At 41.4% G+C, this 22,508-nt stretch overlaps 2 protein-coding genes and 2 non-coding genes across 5 annotated transcripts in view; 1 reads left to right on the top strand and 3 right to left on the bottom strand.

Annotated features, from left to right (window-relative positions):
* The window catches only part of stxbp4 (syntaxin binding protein 4), a 38,611-nt gene extending 22,090 nt beyond the window's left edge, over positions 1 to 16,521 (bottom strand). Inside the window, exons 1-9 of one of the 2 annotated variants that reach the window (XM_047609016.1) lie at positions 16,040 to 16,521; positions 10,050 to 10,123; positions 9,833 to 9,928; positions 9,688 to 9,757; positions 8,031 to 8,105; positions 2,568 to 2,653; positions 2,319 to 2,463; positions 1,100 to 1,232; positions 425 to 531 (exon numbers count right to left, since the gene is read on the bottom strand). In XM_047609016.1, coding sequence (XP_047464972.1) covers positions 425 to 531; positions 1,100 to 1,232; positions 2,319 to 2,463; positions 2,568 to 2,653; positions 8,031 to 8,105; positions 9,688 to 9,757; positions 9,833 to 9,928; positions 10,050 to 10,123; positions 16,040 to 16,095 — 842 coding nt within the window. In that variant the 5' untranslated portion in view covers positions 16,096 to 16,521. The remainder of the gene's footprint in view (positions 1 to 424; positions 532 to 1,099; positions 1,233 to 2,318; positions 2,464 to 2,567; positions 2,654 to 8,030; positions 8,106 to 9,687; positions 9,758 to 9,832; positions 9,929 to 10,049; positions 10,124 to 16,039) is intronic. The other variant, XM_047609017.1, reaches the window with a different exon arrangement.
* On the bottom strand, positions 4,616 to 4,689 carry trnai-aau. Its single transcript has one exon. It is a non-coding gene; the product is annotated as a tRNA-Ile (tRNA).
* trnai-aau lies at positions 5,867 to 5,940 on the bottom strand. Its single transcript has one exon. It is a non-coding gene; the product is annotated as a tRNA-Ile (tRNA).
* A 2,334-nt stretch (positions 16,522 to 18,855) lies between the features above and the next one.
* On the top strand, positions 18,856 to 21,583 carry LOC125022397 (hydroxycarboxylic acid receptor 2-like). Its single transcript, XM_047609031.1, has 3 exons — positions 18,856 to 18,904; positions 19,277 to 19,849; positions 20,627 to 21,583. Exons 2-3 carry the CDS (start codon positions 19,442 to 19,444, stop codon positions 21,311 to 21,313), a joined length of 1,095 nt encoding a protein of 364 aa, XP_047464987.1. The 5' UTR covers positions 18,856 to 18,904; positions 19,277 to 19,441; the 3' UTR covers positions 21,314 to 21,583.
* The last annotated feature ends 925 nt before the right edge of the window (positions 21,584 to 22,508 follow it).

The raw sequence follows: 22,508 nt of genomic DNA, 5'->3' as shown, positions 1-22,508 counted from the left end.
AGCAGAAGAGAAGCTAACAGTGTAATATGTAGGTATGTTTATGTTTGCAAAGGTTTGGAATAAAAATGATGCACAATGATTATAATACTATATACTTATAAAGAGCACTAGGCCGAGTTTAATGTAGGACACATATAGTAGGTCGGGGTCCCTAATTAATCTCTACATCAGTTTGGGTCCTTGGAGACCTCTGCTTTATAAACACAGCCTGTTAGAGGAGAGAATGTCTTTATGTTAAAGGTCATTTCCTCCTATTGTTGATAAGTGGATCTCAATAAACAGCCCGAATAAAACCAGTAAAATAAGGACCGTGTCTGATATTTGAGTCAAACTCTTGTGTTTGTTTCCTTGTTGCGCAGAGCGTTTGTAACTTGAATAGATTCGAGCTTTAAAAAGTCTCCAGGTGTCCGGTGCGCTGCTGGACCTGAGCTTGGTGCGGGTCAGGATGCTCCGGGCCTCCTCGTACGTCACTCCGATCAGAGACTCTTTGTTAATGGACACCAGCTGATCCCCGACCTGCAGCCGACCATCCTGGAACAGAACGACAGTCAGACGGAAGCAAAACAGCGTTGATATTTAGGCAACGTCCAACCAAACCTGTAAAATGCTACTGATTCACTACAGGAGCCATTTTATTTCTCCTGGACATCATCACATTCTACCACTGAGCTCATTATACGATCCAGAAAAAGATGGAGATTTTTGTATTGTGTTGTACTTCTTAAACATACATGCAACTTGAATTTTTTTTCTATAATATTTATTGTAAAGTGATTGTTTTGTAAACTTTGTTTATTGTATTTATATTATAAAAACAGAAAGAAATCAACAGAATTAATTTTCATTTGTTCTCGTGACAATTTTGTGCTATTTCTGAACAAAACGTATTTTCCATTCACTTATAAACTTTGACTAAATTCTTTTAATTTTAACTGACTAATAATTCAACAAAGCAGAAAAACACTTAAAGATGAGAAAATTCTGATTTATTCAGATGATTCATCCACCTTAACTATTAAAAAGTATCGGTATCGATATCAGCGACCCTGGCCCTGTATTTACTTGGACTCTAGAGTTATCGCACACCACTAACGCTGACCTTCTGGCAGTCTCCTCCAGGCACTATTTCCTGAATGAACACCATTGGTCCTTCGGCACGGTTGGCTCCGCCCTTGATGACGAGCCCCAGGCCTGTTCCCTTGGCAACACATATCAACTGAATGACACTGTCACTGGGGAAAGAGAGGGCGAGAGAGGCCGCATGACACTGAGCATGATTAAAAACCTCGCTCTCATTCAATCCCTCCACAACATAAGCCCTAACCCTCCTCCTCCTCCTCCTCCTCCTCCTCCTCGTCTCTCTGTGAAACTGCTGAAGATGTTTTTACTATTTTTAGTCGTTGCTCGATGCAGCAGAATCACAATTTATGTAACCATCATGTCCCATTAACAGAAAACTATTCATTTACTCTGTGTGACGGCTCAGTGAGCCTGAGACTGTACATACAGTTAATGAAACCGCTCAAAGCTTAGCTCTCTTTAATGTTAAATGCAGTGTATCACTTAAAGTCACATTATAGCATATATTGGAAAGCATCAGTCTTCAGTGATAAGAAAGCAAAACATGCCTTGTTCTGGAAATAAAAACTTAATTTATAATTAGTTTTCTAGCTGTGAGAGCATCTGCATAAAAGTAGAAATTTGCTTTATGTTAATAAAGACTAAGAGAATTTATTTAATCAATAAAAGCAGTGGGCCACATGATGATCCTTGGGGTACACCGTTTATGAGGAAACCACAAATGAGGCCTTAAGGTTTGATACATCAGACATTTATATTATTTTAGAACAGAATAAAAACAGATTTACATTCTATTCGTAAAGTTTCAAATATCTACTTTGGTGTTGTTGATTTTTTTTTATCCGAGGTTCTTTTTATGACCTTTTTATTTTACCTTGTGGTTGAAAATAAAAACATTCTCAGACTTTACTCAGAAAAAGATGAACCAGAGAAATGTGTAACTATTTTTTCTCAGAGCTAGAAAACACATAGTGACGCTTGTGCGCTGTTTTGCGACGTTGTGAGTTTTCTATATTCACAATACAAAAGAAATACACAAGTTAATAGTTTAGTAGAATTTGTAATATAATATATAATAAGAATATGAGCTATACTCATAAAAAGTTCTAAGTAAGACCAACAGTTATAAATATTTGTGTAGACTCATTTAGATGCAGTTTAGATTGGTCATGCTCAGATGCTCAGATTTACAGGGCAGTGAATGCATCGCTACGAATCCAGAGAGGGCGGGTCCGTACCTGAAGACGTGGGGGGGCGTGTGCACGGTGTAGGGGGCGTTGGCTGGGTGGGCGTAGGCGGTGACCCCCCCCTCTTTAGGACTGAGGAGCTGAGGACTCTCGGACCGGGAGGAGGAGGAGGACGAGGCCGTGTCCGTTAGCTTCCCTGTGGGGGGGGGGGGGGGGGGGGGGGGGGGGGTTAAAAAGTGATGTTTTTACGAAGTGAGGAGACGGGACGTAAAGAAGAAGTGGAGGCGTGGATGGTTCTACCTGTGGGGAGCTGTGTGGGGGAGATCCGTCCTGAAGCTGTGGTATTATTGGAGCCATACTTCTCCATGAGCTCAGTAAACTCCCTCCTGAAAGACACAGATTCAATCACTTTAATCAATAAAACACAGGAGCTAACTGATCACATGCACCTTTTGTTCTTCTCTTACTGATTACGTGTCCATGAACACTGACGAATATTCAGACTGACATGAACTTCTCCTACACATTAGGGCTTGTTTTGTTTTGTTTGTTTCTCACAGTGGGACTGAATATGAGATGAACGTCCTGGTAAATGTTCTGCTGGGAACCTGCATGGACCTGCTTTCACTGGTGTGGATGTTCCCCAGACACGTAGCCCCCACCTGGACCAGAACAACTCTAAATAACATGGACATGAACATGACCTGGTCTCCCTTCCCCACTGACAACATCCAACATGTCCACGATCTCTGATGAGTCTCCACCAGAGAGACCTGCACAGTATTAGGACATAATGTTATGGTGGATCGGTCCAGAGACTTTTATAATCTCAACTATTGATCCACTAATCATTTTACAAATAACAAGCAATAAGAATCATTCATAATGTTGAATCTATATCTAACATTCACTATTTAAGGTCAGAGCTGGTAAAACTCATGAACAGGACCAAAAATAATCCATCACCACCCACGGTCCAACACTTTTTAGAAATCAAGACGGGGTTATAATTTGAGAGGAGAAGCTTTCGTGTTTCAGTCGTGAGTCGGGTTATAGAAAGATTTAAAACAATGCTCAGACCTGATGGAATCATTTTAAAAAATGTATCAAAATATAAAACTCTTCTTTTGTAAAATATGGAAACATTTAAGTTAAATAACAGATGGAGAAGACATGGGACTAGATAAGTTTTACTTCCTCCCACTCATTTTTAAATATATTTTCTTCTATCTTCTTCTATTTTTTTATTTATCCTTTTATTTTCAATATATTCAAAATAAATAAAGCTCAAACTATTGATACTGACTAAACTGTTCTCTTCATATTTTTCTCGGATCAACATAAATTTACTTGTTTTCTGTCTGTAACTCTGGTTTACTGCATTCATTCATTCATTCATTCATTTGCACTAATTCATTGTCATTTCTTTCACCTCTGAACAGAAACATGCCCAGACCAGAGATCCTGTTGGTTTTTAATCTGTGAGTGTTTGTCTCCCTCACATGGATGAAGAGGAAACCTGAGGTCAGCCTCCCGTCCCCGTCGCCCCCCCCACCCATCTGATCTGGATCAGACTCAATCAGCTGTTCATAACCCCCGGCCTCTGAACTGGACCCCACTCGTCTGGGTTTCATCTCAGAAACTCATTTCATTTCATGACCCTGAAGCAGACGGAGGCGGAGATCTGGTCGAGTCATTCTTCACCATTCACACGGCAACAGATGAACATGTGTCTCATCCAGATGTTGACCTCCTGATCTTACTGGATGTTCCATTGAAGAACAGCCAGTTTGGCCTCAAAACACTTCTAGAGGTATTTAATTATAGATTAAACCTCATCATCATCAACACGTCTGCAGCAGATGTTCTAACTCGTAAAATGAAGCAGGTTAAATAATAAATGCTCACATTTTAAACCAGAAGAGCAAACTTCCAGCTGCATGAGACGGCCTGGATCCGATCTGATCTGATCTGATCTGATCTGATCTGTTCCGATCCGATGTGATCCGATCTGCAGGTTGAACACATGAGGTAGATGTTCCTCTTCATATCACTGAATAGTTTCTGATCCACTGATGTTATTTAGAAACTGATTTCCAGTCATCTGATCAGTTTAAATGTCTCTCATTGGTTGGAGAAGGTTCCAGGTGATTTATTATTATATCAGAGAGACTTATTGTCTGGATCATAACGAAAAACAGATGTTATCTGAGAAGAACTGATCCATAGTGAGTCTACACATCTGAGGCGTCTCTGGACTTTAATGGATCATCAGGTTCCACATGAGTTTTCAGTTTCCTTTTTGGATCAAACTTTAGGTCTCATAGAGTGGTTCTTTAAAAGCTGGTTGGCCCGTACGGGGGTTGAACCCGTGACCTTGGCGTTATTAGCACCACGCTCTGACCAGCTGAGCTAACCGGCCACATGAGGATGCCACGATTCATCCAGAAACTCAAACCAGGAGGTGATCGGTTCTCACCACACTCCAATGACTGGTTAGAGGAGTCTCTAGTTATGCAAAATACTCGACATGTGACCTTCAGGTGTTAAAAACCTAAACTCCCCACCAGACGTTTAGAGCTGAACACTTGGAAGAAACATCTTCTACAAACTCAACACGTCCTGAGGCCTGTATCAGGAAGTAGCTCAACTTACCCGGGGTTCCTCCAACTTATCCAGCCGAACTTATCCACAACAGTGATGATCTGGATCAGCGGTATCATGACGCTGGTTATCAGCTCAGTAACTGAACCAGGTTTGTGTTGTTGTGAATCGTATGAGAGCAGGTTCCAAGGCAGCAGAACCATCACAACCATCAGGCTGATCCACCAGCACAAAGGAGCAAAGACTGATTCTCCTCAGATATGAAGAAGAAAAATTAAATCTCACAGAAAAGTCAAAGAGACGCCGTAAGGCAAAGGACTGCAGATTAAATAAATGTGTAAATTACACATCAATGGCTCAATTAGTTTACATTTAACGAAGTCATGAATCCCATAGATGAATTAGTGTCATTCCCCCAGATGTAACCACTCTGGAGTAAAAAGATAAAAACATCATTTCATCTTCTCAATTCCATAATGATACATGGGCGACAATAAAGCCGGACCAGGGACAGGGACAAATTAGCTCAAGCTAGACGTCTTATATGCATCGCATTTTCCATTTCTTTGTGGCAATGCTGTATGTATTGTCCCTGGTCAAGGTTCCAGCATCAGGTTGTTGTCCTGAATGAAATGATCCTGATTCTGAGCTGTTTTTGAGCTAAAACATCCTCTTCTTTGTGTGATTATCTCCTGGAAGATGTGTTGACGCCGTAACGCTCTTCTAGTGATTTGGGCTCCGATCTCAATCAGGTCTTCAATGAAAGGACACGTGATTCTTTCCTGAACAGCTGATTGGCCGGTGGGCGGAGCCTTTTATCAGATTCAGATGAATCCTGAAAGTTACCCTGACCTGAAGCAGGTCAGCTGTTCAGAGTAAGTTACCATGGTAACGTAGCTCCATAATGAAACCATAAACCCAGAGTTAACCCTGAAGTTACCTGGATAAACCAGTGATCCTGCGTCGTCTCATAGAGTGGTTCTTTTAAAGCTGGTTGGCCCGTACGGGGGTCGAACCCGTGACCTTGGCGTTATTAGCACCACGCTCTGACCAGCTGAGCTAACCGGCCACATGAGGAGGTCAGGATTCATCCAGAAACGCAAACCCGGAGGTCTGGGAGATGCTCTGGTTCCCACCACGCTCCAGTGACTGGTTAGAGGAGACTCTCGTTCTACTACCAGACTCTCGTCATGTGACCTTCAGGTGATATAAACCTAAAGTTTGCACTGGACGTTTAGAGCTGAACCATTGGAGGAAACATCTTCTACAAACACAAGTCCAGATGAGTTTGTCTCAGTTTGTTTTCTGTTTTTTTAGTTTATGACCTGAGAACGTCCACAGACTCGTCACCAGTGATTCTACGACATTCAGACCTGAAACACCTGAACGTTCACTAACTGAACTACTCCTGAGAACAGCTTAAAAATGACGTAATCCTCCCGGACCACGAGGATCATCGCCCTGAACTCTGCGTCCTCCATCGATGAGCTTAAACTCTTGTTTCTGTTTTCCTGCTCTGAACCCGTGAGGACACCAGAGACAATGTCCCAGCTGTGCGGTTGCATCACGGCGTCCTGGCTGCGACCCTCCGTCCGGCTGCAGATAATCATCATAATTTGTTTGAGGTGTGAAACAAATCAAACAATCGAGGTCGAGCTTGGAGGTGAGTTTGTGACGCGTCAGCCCAAAGCCGAGTTTCATAATGAGGGGGTGGCGGTAGCAGGGGGGTCTCGGCCGAACGAGGACGAGCTCAACAACAACAACAACAACAACAACAACAACAACAACGAGCTTCTGTCAAGTCTCACCGGGACACAGAGGACCAACCAGCATGTCTTCATGATTCTTAATTAATATAAAGACTAAAGTTCTCCTGTAAGAGGAAAACCCTCCCTGTCCACTTCACTAGGTTCACCAGACCAGTCATTCTAATCCAATAATGTTGCGTTGATGTAGAACCAGAGTCAGTTAAACTGGATGAAATTAAAACCCTAAGACAAAGTGTCAGAATAATAAGAACTCGTATCAGATTCAGTTTCAGGACATATTTCCTCTCCCTGGTCCAGAGATCCTCGACTTCTTTCACCTCCCCAGAACATTCAGCCCCCTCCCAGGTTTCTCTGGCCATGAAGCACCATTTTCAAATGTTCGGATCAAACAGACGCTCCGGTCCCAAGACGTCCCTGAAGCGTCTGGACCTGGTTCAGTCTGCTGCTGTTTCTGCTGAGGTCTGAGAGACGGCGTGTCCCGATTGTGTCGGGCCGAGTTTGAGCTGACGTGGAAAAGCAGCGGGGACAGCAGAGTGCCAGGTCGGTTTACCTCCCGCCTGTCAACCTCCTCCGAGTTCACGCCAAGGGCGGATCAAACTACTGACGAGCCTCATGTCTGAGGCCAGACGGACCTGGAGGTAAGAAAAACCAGCCGGGGCTCTGGAGTCTGGGAGGAATAAGAACAGATCGTCTTCAGGAAGAACCTCGTCTGAACCGGACTCAATGATTCTCCCACACAAACCCAATCAGACAACGAAAGAAGCTTAAAGACTGATTTTAATTATTCTCAAATGACGGAAGAAATGTGTGAAGACGTGAATCTGAGGGCGACTTTCATCCACATGTCCTGAGATACCGACCGTTCTCCGTCTCCATCTGATTCAAAAACAACTAGAGACTTTCTCTGTTCCAGAGTCTGATCTTTATTTAAAAAGAATGAAACGCCAACGCTGACAGTTTAAAGGAGACAAAATGAATGTTTATGAACCTGATCTTTACTAGTTACTTGTTTCAGGTCTGACATGAACCAAACCCACGTCCCTGTAGCATCACAAGAAGAAATAGAAGAAGAACCAGAACCAAGAAACACTGAACGCTGCAACGTTTAGAAGAAGAGAAACGTTTCCTGGAGACTGATCTTGCAGAGAGAGTCAGGGAGTTTATGGCAGAACATTTGTGGAGCAGAGAACACGAGGTACCAGCTCCTCTCTCACATTAACTCTGACTGGAAGAAACATTCACTGGACTGGATCCAGTCGACTCTAGAGAAGACTTTAGGAAGCTACAGGCGGAGTTTAAAAGTCACGTCCTGTCTAACACTAACACGCATGGGTCTTAGTTAGTGAATTTCTTTTGGACGTATCTAGAAGTCGACTGAACTGACGTGTACCTGGATTCCTCGTCTCTGGCGATCAGCAGGGACATGTGATTAGAGAGCGACGCCGTCCTCAGGATCTCCACGGCCCTGAGAGGAGACGTTCACATCCGTTAATATTTCAACATGAAACACAGCAGAGACAAGGAAACGGAAAAAACACAGCAACAAGGCACAAATACTATAAACAGATTAACACATATACATTTAAGACACTGCATCAAATAACAATAAAATCATTTATTCTGAATCGGCTGGATTTATTGTTTAAACTTTTATATGTTGTTTTTTCTTTTTTAATTCTAATTGTTTTTCTGTATAAATTAGTTTTTTGTAATTTTCAGTATTTCAAGTTTGGTTTTAGATTCTAAAATAAAAAAAAAAAAATAAAAAAGAGCTGATTTTCAATTGAAATATTTCCTAAAAATGATCCTAAACCAGTAAATGTCCCTTTGGCTCTTTAATCCATGAAACCAGAAAGAGAAGTCAAGGAGGAACTAGTGGTTATTTGATTCGTATAAATATATAAAGAAGAAGAAGAAGACGAAGAAGAAGAAGAAGAAGAAGAAGAAGAAGTCCACTAACTTTTGTTAAACAGTTTGTCCAAAACATGGATGAAATGTTCTCATATTTTCTCCAAACTTTCCAGTCTAACATGTCTCTATTTTTTCTCTATTTAAAATGTTAGATAAGTCTTTAATCCCGCTGACAAACATACGTCTGTCTGTCTTCACCCGTTTGCTAATTAAAATAATTAAAAAGCATCAGTTTAAAGCATCATCAGCACCTCATACAACCTCAGCTCAGATATAATCCTGGGATTAAAACCTCTGCCTCTAACGTCGGGTCTGAACTCTGTGTTCTCTCACTTCAGAAACTTTTAACTTAATTACATTCTCAAACACAACAATAAGAAGTTTTTTTGACATTACTGATGAATCTACACATGTCAACCATCAACCTCCTTTTGATGCTGCAACAGTTATTCATCCTTGATCATTAGTGGAGAAGTCGATGTTTCTAGAAGGATCTTCACTGATTCTTCTTCTCACTCACACCTGATAGATGGATTCATCCAAATATCAGTAATATCGATAGTAAAGCTGGGAATGAGACCAATGCTTAAGTTTCTCTCTTCTCATGTGATAATTTTGTCATGAAAACTTTTATTGTGATAATAAAATATTTTCTATTTACTTTTAAACTTTGCCCAAAAGATTTTTTTGATCAGGTTTTTAACTGATTAATGATCCAAAAGGTAAAACACCGAAAACATCATAAATTCAGACTGATGACGCATCCACCGTAATTATTCTTAATTATTAAACAGTATTGGTATCGGCAGCACTGGCCCTGATCGATACCAAATGTAGTGGTATCACACGCCTTTAAATCCTGACACCACCTTCACTTTTCATCTGATTAACAGTTAATCAGCTGGGAAGTAGTTCTGAGCCATGTGGGCGGGGCTCACACGAGGGGCGGGGTTTCCAGTTAAATAATAAAAATAATAAGACATTATTTATTTATATATTATTTATAGGCGTCTTTCAAAACATCCAATAACGTAAGACAGAGTTTGAAAAACAGACATCAAACATTAAAAAGTATAAAAGAGAGAAAGGATAAAAAGATAAATGTCTCTGATTGGAGGCATCAGACTCAGACTCACCTCTCATTGGTCACCCCGATGAGGCTGATGTTATTGACGTCCAAAATCAGGTCACCTGACTTGAGCCGACCTGGAAGGGACAGAGCGACAGGTGAGAGGAGGACGACAAGAAGAAGAAGAAGAAGAAGAAGAATGAAACAGGTACCATCCAGAGCCGCCAGCCCTCCAGATATCACACGTTTGATGTAGATACCAAAGTCTTCTCCCGTCATCTCCCTGTAGCCTCCGATTATTTTAACACCTGTGAAGGAGACAAACAGCTGGAAGATTTAAACGGAGCCATAAACAAACGTGACAACGTACAGCTTAAAGACGATTAATGTGGATCCAGAGGTCGGGGAGGTCGAGGCTAAGATGCTCACCGAGTCCCCTCTTGCAGTCGCAGAACTCAAGCCTCTGAACGGCTCGGCTGACGCCGTGGGGGCCCATGATGGTCCTGGAGACACACAGAGACACGGCGGACTCACAAACATGTCAGCATCCTGCAACAGCCCGAGCCTCTCTGCCGCTCCTCAGCGCTCTGCTGCTCAGAATAATCAAATCATGGCAGGATTTTGTCATTGTCTCCCCCCCTCCCTCCCCCTTCCTCCCCCCTCCCTCCACATCCAACCAATAAAATCTACCTCGTCCTAAACGACACCGTCCCTGAACCGTGCACTGACCTGGATGTTAACCGGCTCCAACAAACAAGGATTATAAATAATCAAAGGAACATCACAAACAAACGACGAGACCCTGGAGAGTCCTGAGAGGTTGGAGACGTCCAGATTAGAGACAGAGACAGTCTTCAGGGGGGGGTCGACATGATGCTGCTGTCTGCTGGTCCTCGGCTCAGCGTCACTGAGAGCTCAGCTAGTTCAGACGCTTACGTCTCAGAGGGAGAGAGTTTGTGTAGAGACGGCAGATTCAGAGAGACTTAACTTCGGTTCTGTTCCAGGGTGATGTTCTCACCATGTTTCCTTAATTAACCAACGGTGAACACGTCATCACGTGTTCCCTCCTGAGGTTCACGTCCCAGGTGAAGACGTCCTGGTCCTGACTCCACCTCAACTCGTTTCAGAACCGTTCAAACTTCCTCCGTCCACAAATGTTTTACTTTATCTGGAGTCTCTCTCCATCGGGAACTGAGCTGATCATCTTTGTCAGTTTCAGCTCTGAAAAAGTCAAACTGGAAAAGTGGAAAAAACCTTCGTCTGTCTTAAGAATTTCAAGAAAAATGTGAGAAAAGATAAAATTCTTCTAGATGAAGGTCATCAGCTTCACCACAAACCAAATGAACAAATGTTTGTCAGTAAACCAGCTGGTGGAAACATTAAAAGAATCAGCTGCAGATGTTTCACCGAGGAGTCGGTGGAGACCAAAAACTGAGCGAAAAGGAATCAGGTAGAAACAAACACTCTGATCCTGGCTACGAATAAATGCTGATTTATTTGGAGAAGAATCCTGATGAGGATGATCCACTATAGAAGTCAACATATAAGATATCTGGTAAATATTACACAGGTTAATTATTAGACATGTTAATTATTAGACATTAATCACCAAGAAAGTCGGTTAAATTTAATAATATTTAAAATAATGTGCTTAATAAAATCAGGGAAATCAATGAATATTCACACTGAAACAACAGTAACAACATTAGTGATATTCTACCTGAAAGAAACTTAACAATCCATGAAGTCGGCCATTTTGGAAATGGCTGCCAAAAGCTAGTGACTGCAGAGCCTGGATGAGACCAGCAGGGGGCAGATGACAAGGATCAGACGTCTCAGAAACTCAGGAACCAAACACGATTCATTTGGAATTAGAGGCTCAAAAGAATCTGAACACGCACATAAAAAAAATCCTCAGACGACCTTAGAGAGCACAAACAGTTCATTAGTGAACTCTGTGCACAATGCAACACAATGACAGTGAAGTAATCCAGCTGATCTGGTTGTGTAACTCCATCCCCGTTAACAAACAAACTAAATCCTATTTGTTGTTCTCTGCCCAGCTGGACATAATTAGCTAATGTCTAGACTAACATCTGTGGACCAGCAGATTCATTATGTCCTTTGACGGAGCTGCAGTTTGTGAGATCATCTTTCTGATGGACGTCTAGAATCCACAGAGATCTGTAGAGGAGAGAAGCCCTGCTACACAAGTCACACCTCCAGCAAACAACAACAACAACAACAGAGTTAAGAAAAGGAGTCGTGATGTTGGTTTTCAAACGTCTGAAAACAACCGGATGCTAACATGCTAACACTGCGCTAACAGTGACTGAGAGCTCATCGTGATCCAGATTTCTGAGAAGACGTTTTGTAGAGAGTTCATGACCGTGGATTTAGTTTAAAGTTTATAACGTAGATCGACCCTTAAACTGGAGGCTCCGTCTTTACTGCAGTTCAGTCAGGAACAGCAGCTCAAGACACTTTTAGTCCATCACATTAAACGTTTGATCCAGTTGAGGAGCTTTCAGGCATCGGGTCAAGGTTCCTCCTGGACGCCTTCGTTTCTGGACGTTTACCAGGTCTGACCGGCTCAGAGGAGACCAGGAGGTGGACCAGGACTTCTCTGGAGGGATCATGAATCTGGACTGGTTTGAAACGTGTTGCTACCAGGTGAAACTGGATGGATGGAAATCTGCTGATCTCTGCAGCATCTTCTTGTTCTTTCCATCCTCTGGTTTAATTAACTGATTAATCCTGGAAGACTGGAAACTATCAGAAATAGAAATAAATAAAAACTCTCAAACTTCCCTCCAGTCTCTTGAGGAACTGAGGAAGCTACAGACTTGGTTTACTATGACCTGGAGACTGAGAACCTTCACAGGTGTCACCTCCTGGGGGAGGGGCTTGTTTTGTTGTAATAGCACCAGGAGCTCTTAGAGAACTAGAGAGAAACAACCCCTGTGGATGTAATTAAGTAATTATTTCATTTTCTGTAGCCCCTTGACCTGTGGAGGGTCATGGGGGGGTGGAGCCTATCACAGCTGTCACAGGACAAGAGGCGTTGTCTGGACCCTGGACAGGTCCACATTCATTTAGAACCGATGACCTTAAGGAGCATGTTTTTGTGTCTTTGGACCCGGAGAGAACCCACGTAGACACAGGGAGAACATCACTCCACCCAGAACCCAGGATTAGAACCCAGAACCTTCTTCCCCAGTGGATTTAGTCCTATTCTAATAGTTCCAGTCCTCTGAGGTGATGTTTGTCGGATACGTGTCGTCTGAATTAGCCTTTCGAGCTAACTTTAGTTTTCTGTTTTCCCAGATCAGCGGCTTCTTCATGAACCATCATCCGACTCGTTTCTCTGCTGCTCAGTAAAGCTCTTCATTAAGTTTCTTCATCAGCGTTAACGAGCTTTTACCTGTGAGTATCCTCCCCTCAAACAGACGACAGTGTGCAGCGAGGCCACCGGCCGGGACACGAGGGAACAATTAAACTGATCACTTAATGCCTGGTAATCTGCATTAACCTGCCACTGGTCCTTAACGTCAGCCAGCGCCCCCATGCACAGTTTGAACCGAGGCTTTGGTTCAGTTTCCAGGACTGACTCTGAGCTGCCGCACTCACAAACCATCTATCTGCAGAGATTAACACACAAACAGTGTTTTATGGCATTATTCAAAGAGACGAGATGAGCTGCTGACGTTTGGTCCTGCTTCAGTTCCCTAAAGGAAAACTCTGCTTCTAAATAAACTGGTTTCAGTTTGTGAGCAACATTCAGCTCCTGAAGCTCAGCTTTCAAACTAATCAGGTTTTACAGAGATTTGAATATTTTTTATCAGACTTTCAAACGGTTTCTCGAGTTCAGCGTTATGACAGGATATTAATTCCATGCTTAAAGAAATAAACGGACATAAAAGGAGCTACGCAGCAAACCTGAACCTCCTCTCTGGTTCCAAGGTCGCATCGTTTTCTACAGAGTGTGATTCAGGAAAAACTTATGAAGTTAATTGACTTTTTATCTTGGAATAAGAGAATGTTTTGTGGCGTCTACTGCAGAGCAGATGCTGTAGATTTTCTGTTGTCACTGACTGTTTGAAGGCTGGAGCTGCAGAGAGCAGCAGGAAGGTCGGGTCAAACCGAAAGAGGACGAGTTGTTGTGTGATGCAGACCTGATAAACACCGGCTGAGGCTCCAGCTGAGTCATTGTGTGTGAGAACGCTGCAGCGTCTGAGGATTACTGTCTGCTGTTTGAATATTTAATCTGGTCCTGTCTCCCCCCGAACGCTCCACAGTCGAATAAAGACGAGAGAGGAGACGTCCTGCAGTAAAACGCAGCAGATGTTTCCAGACCAGTGGCAGATTATCAGCGGCCACCGGAAGCTTCAGGTCAGACGGGATCAGATTTCACCACGTCCACAGGAGGAAATCATCAACACATTCACTGCTCTTAATGAAACATGCGTTAAAGGATCATATGTGTCTCTTGTGTTCTCGCCACCTCAGTCAGAATAAACCAGATCATCCTGCAGCTTCTCACATTTTTACATGATTTTTTTCATGTTTAAACTTTAAAACACCTTAAAACAAATAAACAGGATTTAGCAGAATTTAAATCCAACTGTTATTTGAAGAAATATTTTTCATGACTGTTCTGGAAAAAAATTAAAGATAAAACAAGATTTTTATTTTTATTTTGAGACAACAAAATTATTTTTTATTATTAAAAATGTATTAAATAGATTATTTATTCTTTTCCTTTTCTATTTTATATTGGATTTGGAAGAAAAGACAAAGATGGAATTTTAAAAAGTCTACCTCTCAATTTCTTCTATAACTTGGTAAATATATACTGTGTAATATCAGTTATTATGATCATTTAATTGTGTTGCAACTAAAGTTACCAAGTTGTGCAACATTAGGTTGAACAGAAAAAAATCATATAAATACCTAAAAAATGACTCTAATATGGAACAAATCATATTTGAGTCTTTTAAGTAACAAGTTTAATTAAATAAAAATAAAACTGCTGTGTCATATTTGATCCACAACATTTCAACATGATTTTAATCCAAAATAATATCTAAGCTATGAAGTAATTATCGGTAGAATCAGATTATTGACAACAGGTTTCCAGGGAAGAGTTTTAGGGCCGTAGCCATCGACCCCTCGTGAGAATCTGATTCATACTCAGGACAAACGCTTGTATTATCTTCTCGTTTCATAATAGTTTTTTCATCCACAATGAATATTTGTCTTTACTGTTCTTTGATATTTTCCACATGGATCAACTACTTATCATTGATATGATATATACATGAACTGAAGTTGTAGCATTTAGGAGAGTCAGGGGACAGGTAACGCAGGTAGCGCTAGCAGTTAACAACAGCGTCATGGTGAAGGGACCGTGTCATGGACACTTCCTAAAACCTTAAACCCTCCAATCAGAACGTTTCCAGATCCAGGTCTGAGGCTGAAAGTATCTTCACGGATTCATCTACAGCTTGTTTTCATTACTGAGTCCAACAGTGACTCTGTCTATGAATCCATCTGTCCTAGAGGTCAGCTTTTAAGTTTATCTGGATCCAACAAACATCTACCGGTCAGATCATTGTAGAACCAGCTGAGGCAGAGAGGTTTTATCTTCCTAGATCACAATGAAATCCAGATGGAGAGATATCAGACCGAGTCTAAAAGTAAAGATGTAGAACTGTTTGGTCTGTGATGGATTATTGAACGGCTCTAGAGCTCTAAGAGGTCAGAGAACCGGAGACTCGGTGGAAACTGGGAAGTTTCACTTTCTGGAAAAAGCTGCTTTGGTCATGAAGTAAGACCGGGGAGACCCAGGAAGGGAGAGGCTGTTTGGAGGAAACGAAGTTAGTTATACCTCTGTGACGTCATGAAGGTCTCCCGGACAAAAACACAACGTCCAGTGTTCAGACACTTTGAATTTATCAATAGTATCAAATACGGCGTTTAAAGGGTTAAGAGTCAAACTGGAAACTTTTCGTTACTGGATGATTCAGTGATTTATCACAAAAATCATCTGTATCTGCTCCGATTTCCATTTAATTAAGAAAGATAAGAAACGAAGCGGTTCGTTTTTCAGCACAGTTTAAAAACTTCACATCCACATTATTATTATTTTTTAACTTTACATCAGCAGAATTTATATCAAGATAGCGACTAAAATACACGTGGAGCGACGGCTGTTAAAACGCTGGTATGTTCCTTTAAATCATCTCTGTCATGACCCAAAACTGTGAACACGCATGTGGACTTTAAGTCTGAGGAATCAGCTCCGACAACACGACGACGAGGAGGGAAACAAAACCTTCTTTTTCTTTAAAACAAAAGGAGGAAAGGAAGGAAGGAATGAGTGAAGGGAGGAAGGAAAGGGGAGGAGCAGAGCTCACCAGTAGAGGAGAGACAGCCCATCCAGCCGCTCTGCGTCCTGAGGGAGGAACGGCATCACACGACGGTCTGAGCCCCAAATAAAAAAGAAATAAATAATAAAAATGAGAATAAATCACAGAAAAAGCCGCATGCGAGCGCGAGGAGGAGGAGATGAGGCGGTTCAAACCAGGTCGCTGTGAGTGACCGGACAGAGGGATGGAAATCCGCCTCGACTCAGAGAGAGAGACGCGCTTTACCTCCTCACTAATCCAGCTCATAGCCTGTCTCTGTCTCTGTCTCTGCCTCTGTCTCTGTCTGTCTCTGCCTCTGTCTCCGAGCTAAGCACATTCACACGGTTCAGGAAACTGGAAAACTCAGAGGAGCTTAGACGTCTTCGGATGTTCCGCAGTGGCTGAAGATCAGTCAGCTTTAAAACATCAGAAGTGAAGACGCTTCAGTAAAAATGAATAAATAAAATAAATAAAACTCTCCATCCTGCTGCACAAACCGACATGTTCTAGTTCTCATGCTGAAGTCAAGTTGTTCTGGAGTCTCTCTGTTGGGAACTGATCAAGATCTGAATCAACCAGATTGGTTGGGGGCGTGGCCTCGCATGTAAAATAGGTGAAATGTCACCACCCAGTGGTTAAATGTGGTACTGGTATATTATACTTACTGTTATTTCTATTTACTGCAGTTTATCAGTAAATGTTTGTGCTACTCCTCACACACAAATGTCTCATATTTGACCCACAATATGATTTTATTCTAACATAATAAAGTATAAATGTATAAACCTATGACTCAGTACAGAAAATATTTATATTCAAATATGAATAATAACTTAAATTTTATCATTACATTTTTCAAAATTAACATAGATAGATAGATAGATAGATAGATAGATAGATAGATAGATAGATAGATAATATATGAAAGTTTACATTAATTATGGGTTGATTCAACACAGCAACTGTTCATACTGACATGTCAGTAATAAGATAAATGATTTTCTTAACCTCTTTAAAATGAAGTGACTGCAGAGCCTGGATGAATCCACCAGGGGGCAGAGTTTACAGCAGGTTCTCCAGGTAATTATTGATGATGCTCAGAAATCTCCTGATCTCAGTCTAAACTTGGTCTCTTCTCTAATCCAGTTATTTTATATATATTACATAAACTATTTCCTGGGTAACTGCAGAAAGACTTTTCAGTTATGGCCTAAACACAGTAGTTCCTGGTGGGTTTTCTTCATGTTGAATAATTGATTTGTTTCTTCAATAAATCTTTCGTGTCATTGTGAGTCAGTGGTGAGTAACAGAAACAACAGTAATCTTGTAAATTCACAACTTCCTCATTCATGAAAAGCTTTGTCCCCAGAAAGGAAAATGTTTCAAAACGCTGGTGTCTGTCACACTTTTTCCTCTCGTACCTGAACTCTGACGCAACAGGAAACGTTTGACCCAGAAACAAACCGGCGTTGATTCACTGGTTCACAACTAGTTCATCAAAACCATTTTAGCATCTTCAGAGGTCGGTGAGACGAAGGTCTATCTATTTTTTTTTTATTATCTAATTTACTAAGAAATATAATCACTATTGTTTGAAAGATTACGCTCCCATTTCACTCAACTTAACCAGAAGTGCATCAGAGAGTGAGAACAGGTTTAATACAGGTGTGTGCTCATGAATGTAATAAAGATTAACATATTTGATATGGTGTAATTGTAGTCAGTGTATACCCTTTTCGGAAGTGCATTAATATTACATTATCTAAGGTAGTACTGAAGTATGGGATGAAATTTGAGTGTAATGTCTGTTAAATGACTGATAAAGGAGTTGGAAGGAAGAACAGTCGATGCTGTTACTGGCTGTTAATGAGGATCCAATTATTAAAAGGAAAAAACATGATCTGAGGATCTGTGATATTTCTGCTTCTCCAACAAAATACAACTGACGGAAGGTGATTTACCTTCGATGAAGGAAATGTTAAAATAATCTTGTTAAAGGAACCTCTGAGAACCCTCTAACACCAAATATATCTTATTTGATCCATGATTATCTGCTCCACTATCGTCATCAGAACTCTTCTTAAAAACTGATCTTCTGCCCCCTGGTGGATTCATTTAGGCTCTGCAGTCACTACGTTTTGGCAGCCATTTCCAAAATGGCCGCCTTCATGAAATTTCTGGTTTGTTTTCCAGAGAAATGTTTGACAATCTAAAAAGAAAGGTGGCGTTAAGAACCTAATCTATGTCGTTACTGATATTCAATATGAATATGTACGTTTTTGAATCAACCTGTAATCACGTATCACTTCTTTAGGTACACTAGTGACATCAAGTCCTGCTCTAAATCTACATGAAGGTTCTGGTTCAGCTTCAGTTTCTAGTAACTGAGACAAATGATGATTCAAATAGGTTTTTATTTATTAGAACCACTAAACTGACATGTGTTCCTAATATTTTGGCAATTTTAATTCCAGGTGAATCACCACCTTTCTGACTCGGCATTATTTAGTTTAGAATGACTCCACTAGTGTACCTAATAAAGTGGCCAGAGAGGGTATTAGTCTGTAGAATGTCGAATAAATTAATAATAAATGAATGAATAATGAGTTTATCTGAATGTTAGATGTGTGGCAGAACTAATATAGTTCAGACTTCTTCTACATTTATTTTATTTATTTATTTCCAGCCCTCCATTTGAGAAACGTCTGTAGAAATGTCTTTATTTGTTTTTTGTGTTATGTTCTCTTTTACGCAACATACCAGTGACTGACGTGATGTCAACCACAGGAACATTTCCTGACATAAATACACCAACAGAGGTTCAACATCCGCCCAGTTCTTCCTCCACCACTTTATGAATGAGACGTGAAACGGGTGAGTCCTGATCTAAACCTTAATCTAAACCTAAATCTAAACCTAAATCTACATCTCTAGGTTACTTATGTAAATATATATTTCCTTTATATGTGGTGAAAGATCACTTTAAATGTTCCATTTGTCTTTTTTTTCTGTTTTTTAAACCAGATCCAGTTGTAAAATGTTCAGATTTATCAATGTTCTTTTATTTTTTTTTATTTATTAATTTATGAATGAGTGAATGATGTTTCTCATTCTTAGAATCTTTAAATACACTTTAATAAATGAATAAATTCTGTAGTTTTCTCTTTTTTCTCTTTCATTTGCTCTGATTTATGAACAAACTGAACAGTGGCTGTTTTTTTATTTATTTATTTTTTGTTAACACAGATTTCACCGACATAAAAAAGAAGAAGGTGAAAAGCGGAAGCAGCATATTTCCTGATCTTGAATCTTTCTGTTGGTGTGGTCATCTCGTGCTTCCCCTTCTCCTCCAACCACAAACCCACAACTATTTATACTAAACATAATCCTCTCTCAGGGCCTTTAGCCACGATGCTCTCAGAGACCAACTTCACCTCAAATATAAACCTCACCACCCTTCCTCCTGGAGGGGGCGGTCGTGGTGGGGGCTGCCCCCCAGTGGGTATCCAGCTGGAGGGCGTGATCCTGCCCCCCGTCCTCACCATCGACGTGGTCCTGGGGCTCCTGGGGAACATGGTGGCCCTGTGGATCTTCTGGTTCAAGCTGAAGACGTGGAACCCCAACACCTTGTTCCTCTTCAACCTGGTGATCGCAGACTTCATGGCCCTGGTCAGCCTTCCTCTCAGGATCGATGCTTTGCTCAGGGGACACTGGGTGTTTGGAGACGGCTTGTGCCGGGTCAACCTCTTCCTGATGTTTTCCAACCGCTCGGCCAGCATCGCACTCATGACCGTGGTGGCGATTTACCGCTACTTCAAGGTGAGGACAGGACGCAGTGTGTCACTGTGATGGTTAATTTCTGACTTTTTAATCCACACATCAAAACATTGTCACTTAACCCTCAATACAGGAGTTTCTATATCATCATTACTGAACTCTGTCCCCTGCGGGATTCATCCAGGCTCTGAAGTCACTAGCTTTTGGCAGCCATTTCCAAAATGGCTGTCTAGATTTTCTAGTTTCTTTCAGGTAGATCTTTGTAAAGGTTAAGAATGTCACTAATGTTGTTACTGTTGTTTCAATGTGAATCTTTACTTCATTGATTTTCCTGATTTTATCAAATTTAACCTACTGGTGCAGAGGTAATTAGTAATTCTAATAATTAAAACCTTTATAATATTTACCAAATATATCTTACATGTTGTCTTCTATAGTGGGTCATCTTCATCAGGATTCATCCAAATAAATCAGTAAATAAAGGATAGAAGGTTCTGACTTCGAGGACCTGATGAATGTCTGGTTCAGTTAATAAATAAATCACTTTTAGCTCAGTTTTTGGTCTCCGTACGTTGAGCAGCTGATTCCTTTAATGTTTCCACCATGAAAATGGCCTCTTTCATGGAATTTGCTAATTTTGGAAGCAAAAGAATGTAATTTATGTTGAAAATAAAACTAGGAGAAATGTTAGAAATGTTCCAAATATGATGGCGGCAGACCCGCAGATGGTGCAGATGTTGGAACGTTGTTGGAACATCAGAGTTTAACCCATGAAGGAGGAGTAGCCCCGTACTGATCATCTCTGTCCTGTTGTTCCAGGTGGTCCATCCTCATCACCGCTTCAACCGTATGACCAAGCGCCAGGCTGCCGTCGTGTCTGTGTTTGTCTGGATGCTGGTGATCAGTCCTCGGGTTCCCATGCTGGCTTACAACCACATCAAGGGCAGCGGCGACCGCACCCAGTGCTTCTTCTTCACCTCCTACAAAGAGGCGTCCCGCGCCATCATCATCCTGGTGGGCATGCACCGCATCCTGACGGTGCTGGAGTTCATCCTCCCTATGGCCATGCTCCTCTTCTGCTCCGTCCGGATCTCCAGCTTCCTCCGGGGCCGACAGATGGGGAAACCCAACAAGGTGCGCAAGGCGATGCGGATGTGCGCCGCCATCGTGGCCGTGTTCATGGTGTGCTTCCTCCCCACCACGGTGACCACCATCGGGGTGTGGGTGATCCGCTCGTACCGGCCCTGGGACTGCTCCGCCTTCTACACCTTCACCCAGCTCACCATCGTTTCTCTGGGGCTGAACTTCCTGAACTCGGCCCTGGACCCCGTCGTCTACGTCTTCTCCAGCTCCATGTTCAGGAAGGCCCTGGTGGAGGCGCTGCCCTGCGGGGGGTGCTGCAGACGGGACGCAGTCGAGGACTCAAAGTCCTCCTCTGGAGCTCAGACCACCACCCAGCAGGAGCTGAAGTCTATGAGGTCGGACAGAGGGAGCGAGGACATGTGAGGAGCTGCTCCTCATTGTTTGTTGTTTTTTAACATGTTCAGTTACATCAACATATGATCCATGTGATATACTGTGTACATATATATATATCGTATTTTAAATTCCTGTTCCTTTTCTATGAACACAAAGACCCTGGACATGTTAGTGTCCTGTTCAGTTTCTCAACTGTTTTTCTGTCAGAAAATACCAAATGAATCTTTCTGCAAAACTTCACATTTTAGCAGCTGCACGTTAAACTCAAAAGTTGTTTATAAAAGTTTTTGTACCACGTTTTTCTGTAGTGGATCTATATCAGATCTGTGTCTGCTCCACTCACATCATCAAAACCTAAAACCTGCTCCGAACAGTCTGTTCCTGGTCTTCTGCCCCCTGGTGGATCTATCCAGGCTCTGCAGTCACAAGATTATGTCAGACATTTCCAAAATGGCCGCCTTCATGAACAGTCATGTTTTCTTTCCCTGATGTTGAAAAGGAAAAGTATATGAATATGAATTTGAACCTGTAACTTGACAGTTGATATATAATGTTGTAGTTAAATTAAATACAGGTCACCATTTACCTCATGCTTTCTGCATTACACCATATTGTTGTATGTAGATTTTTCTAATTTAATCAACTTGATGAAGTAAAAGATTCAAATATACACTAATTCATGTCATATTATTGTTCTGCTGCTGTTTAAAAGCATCTCATTCGGCTTTTACTCTACATTTGAAATCCAGCTCTAATAATCTGATGTGTAAATCTCTGTCCAGTTATCACAGTCTGTCCTCCAAAACTGAATGTGGAAACCTTTAATTCAAAGTTACTCTTGAATATGACTCACTTTAACATTAATACTGATATTGTCGTCAGCTTCTGAGTTCCTGCAGCACATAATCAAACTCTTGACCTGGTTATTTCATATAGTGCATACTTGAAGTTGACATTTCACTTATGTGTTTCTTTAAACGTTGCTTTAGTGACCAAAAATGTTTCTGGTGTAAAATGAGTTAAAAGACGGGTAACCATTCAGAGCTGAGACATCTGATGGTTTATTGCTGGATTTACTCACTCTGTGGGAGCAGCAGGTCACAGCCTGTTTTTAATCTGTCTTCAATGTCCTTGTGTGACAATTTAGTCAATATCTTCAACATTTTAGAGAAATAATGGATGATATTACACCGATAAAAACTGAATTAATATCTCGTCAATA

This window comes from Mugil cephalus, chromosome 16 (assembly GCF_022458985.1).
Source record: "Mugil cephalus isolate CIBA_MC_2020 chromosome 16, CIBA_Mcephalus_1.1, whole genome shotgun sequence".
Classification (NCBI taxonomy): Eukaryota; Metazoa; Chordata; class Actinopteri; order Mugiliformes; family Mugilidae; genus Mugil; species Mugil cephalus.
Note: the sequence above shows the minus strand (reverse complement) of the source record. Positions and strands in the feature narration are given on the sequence as shown.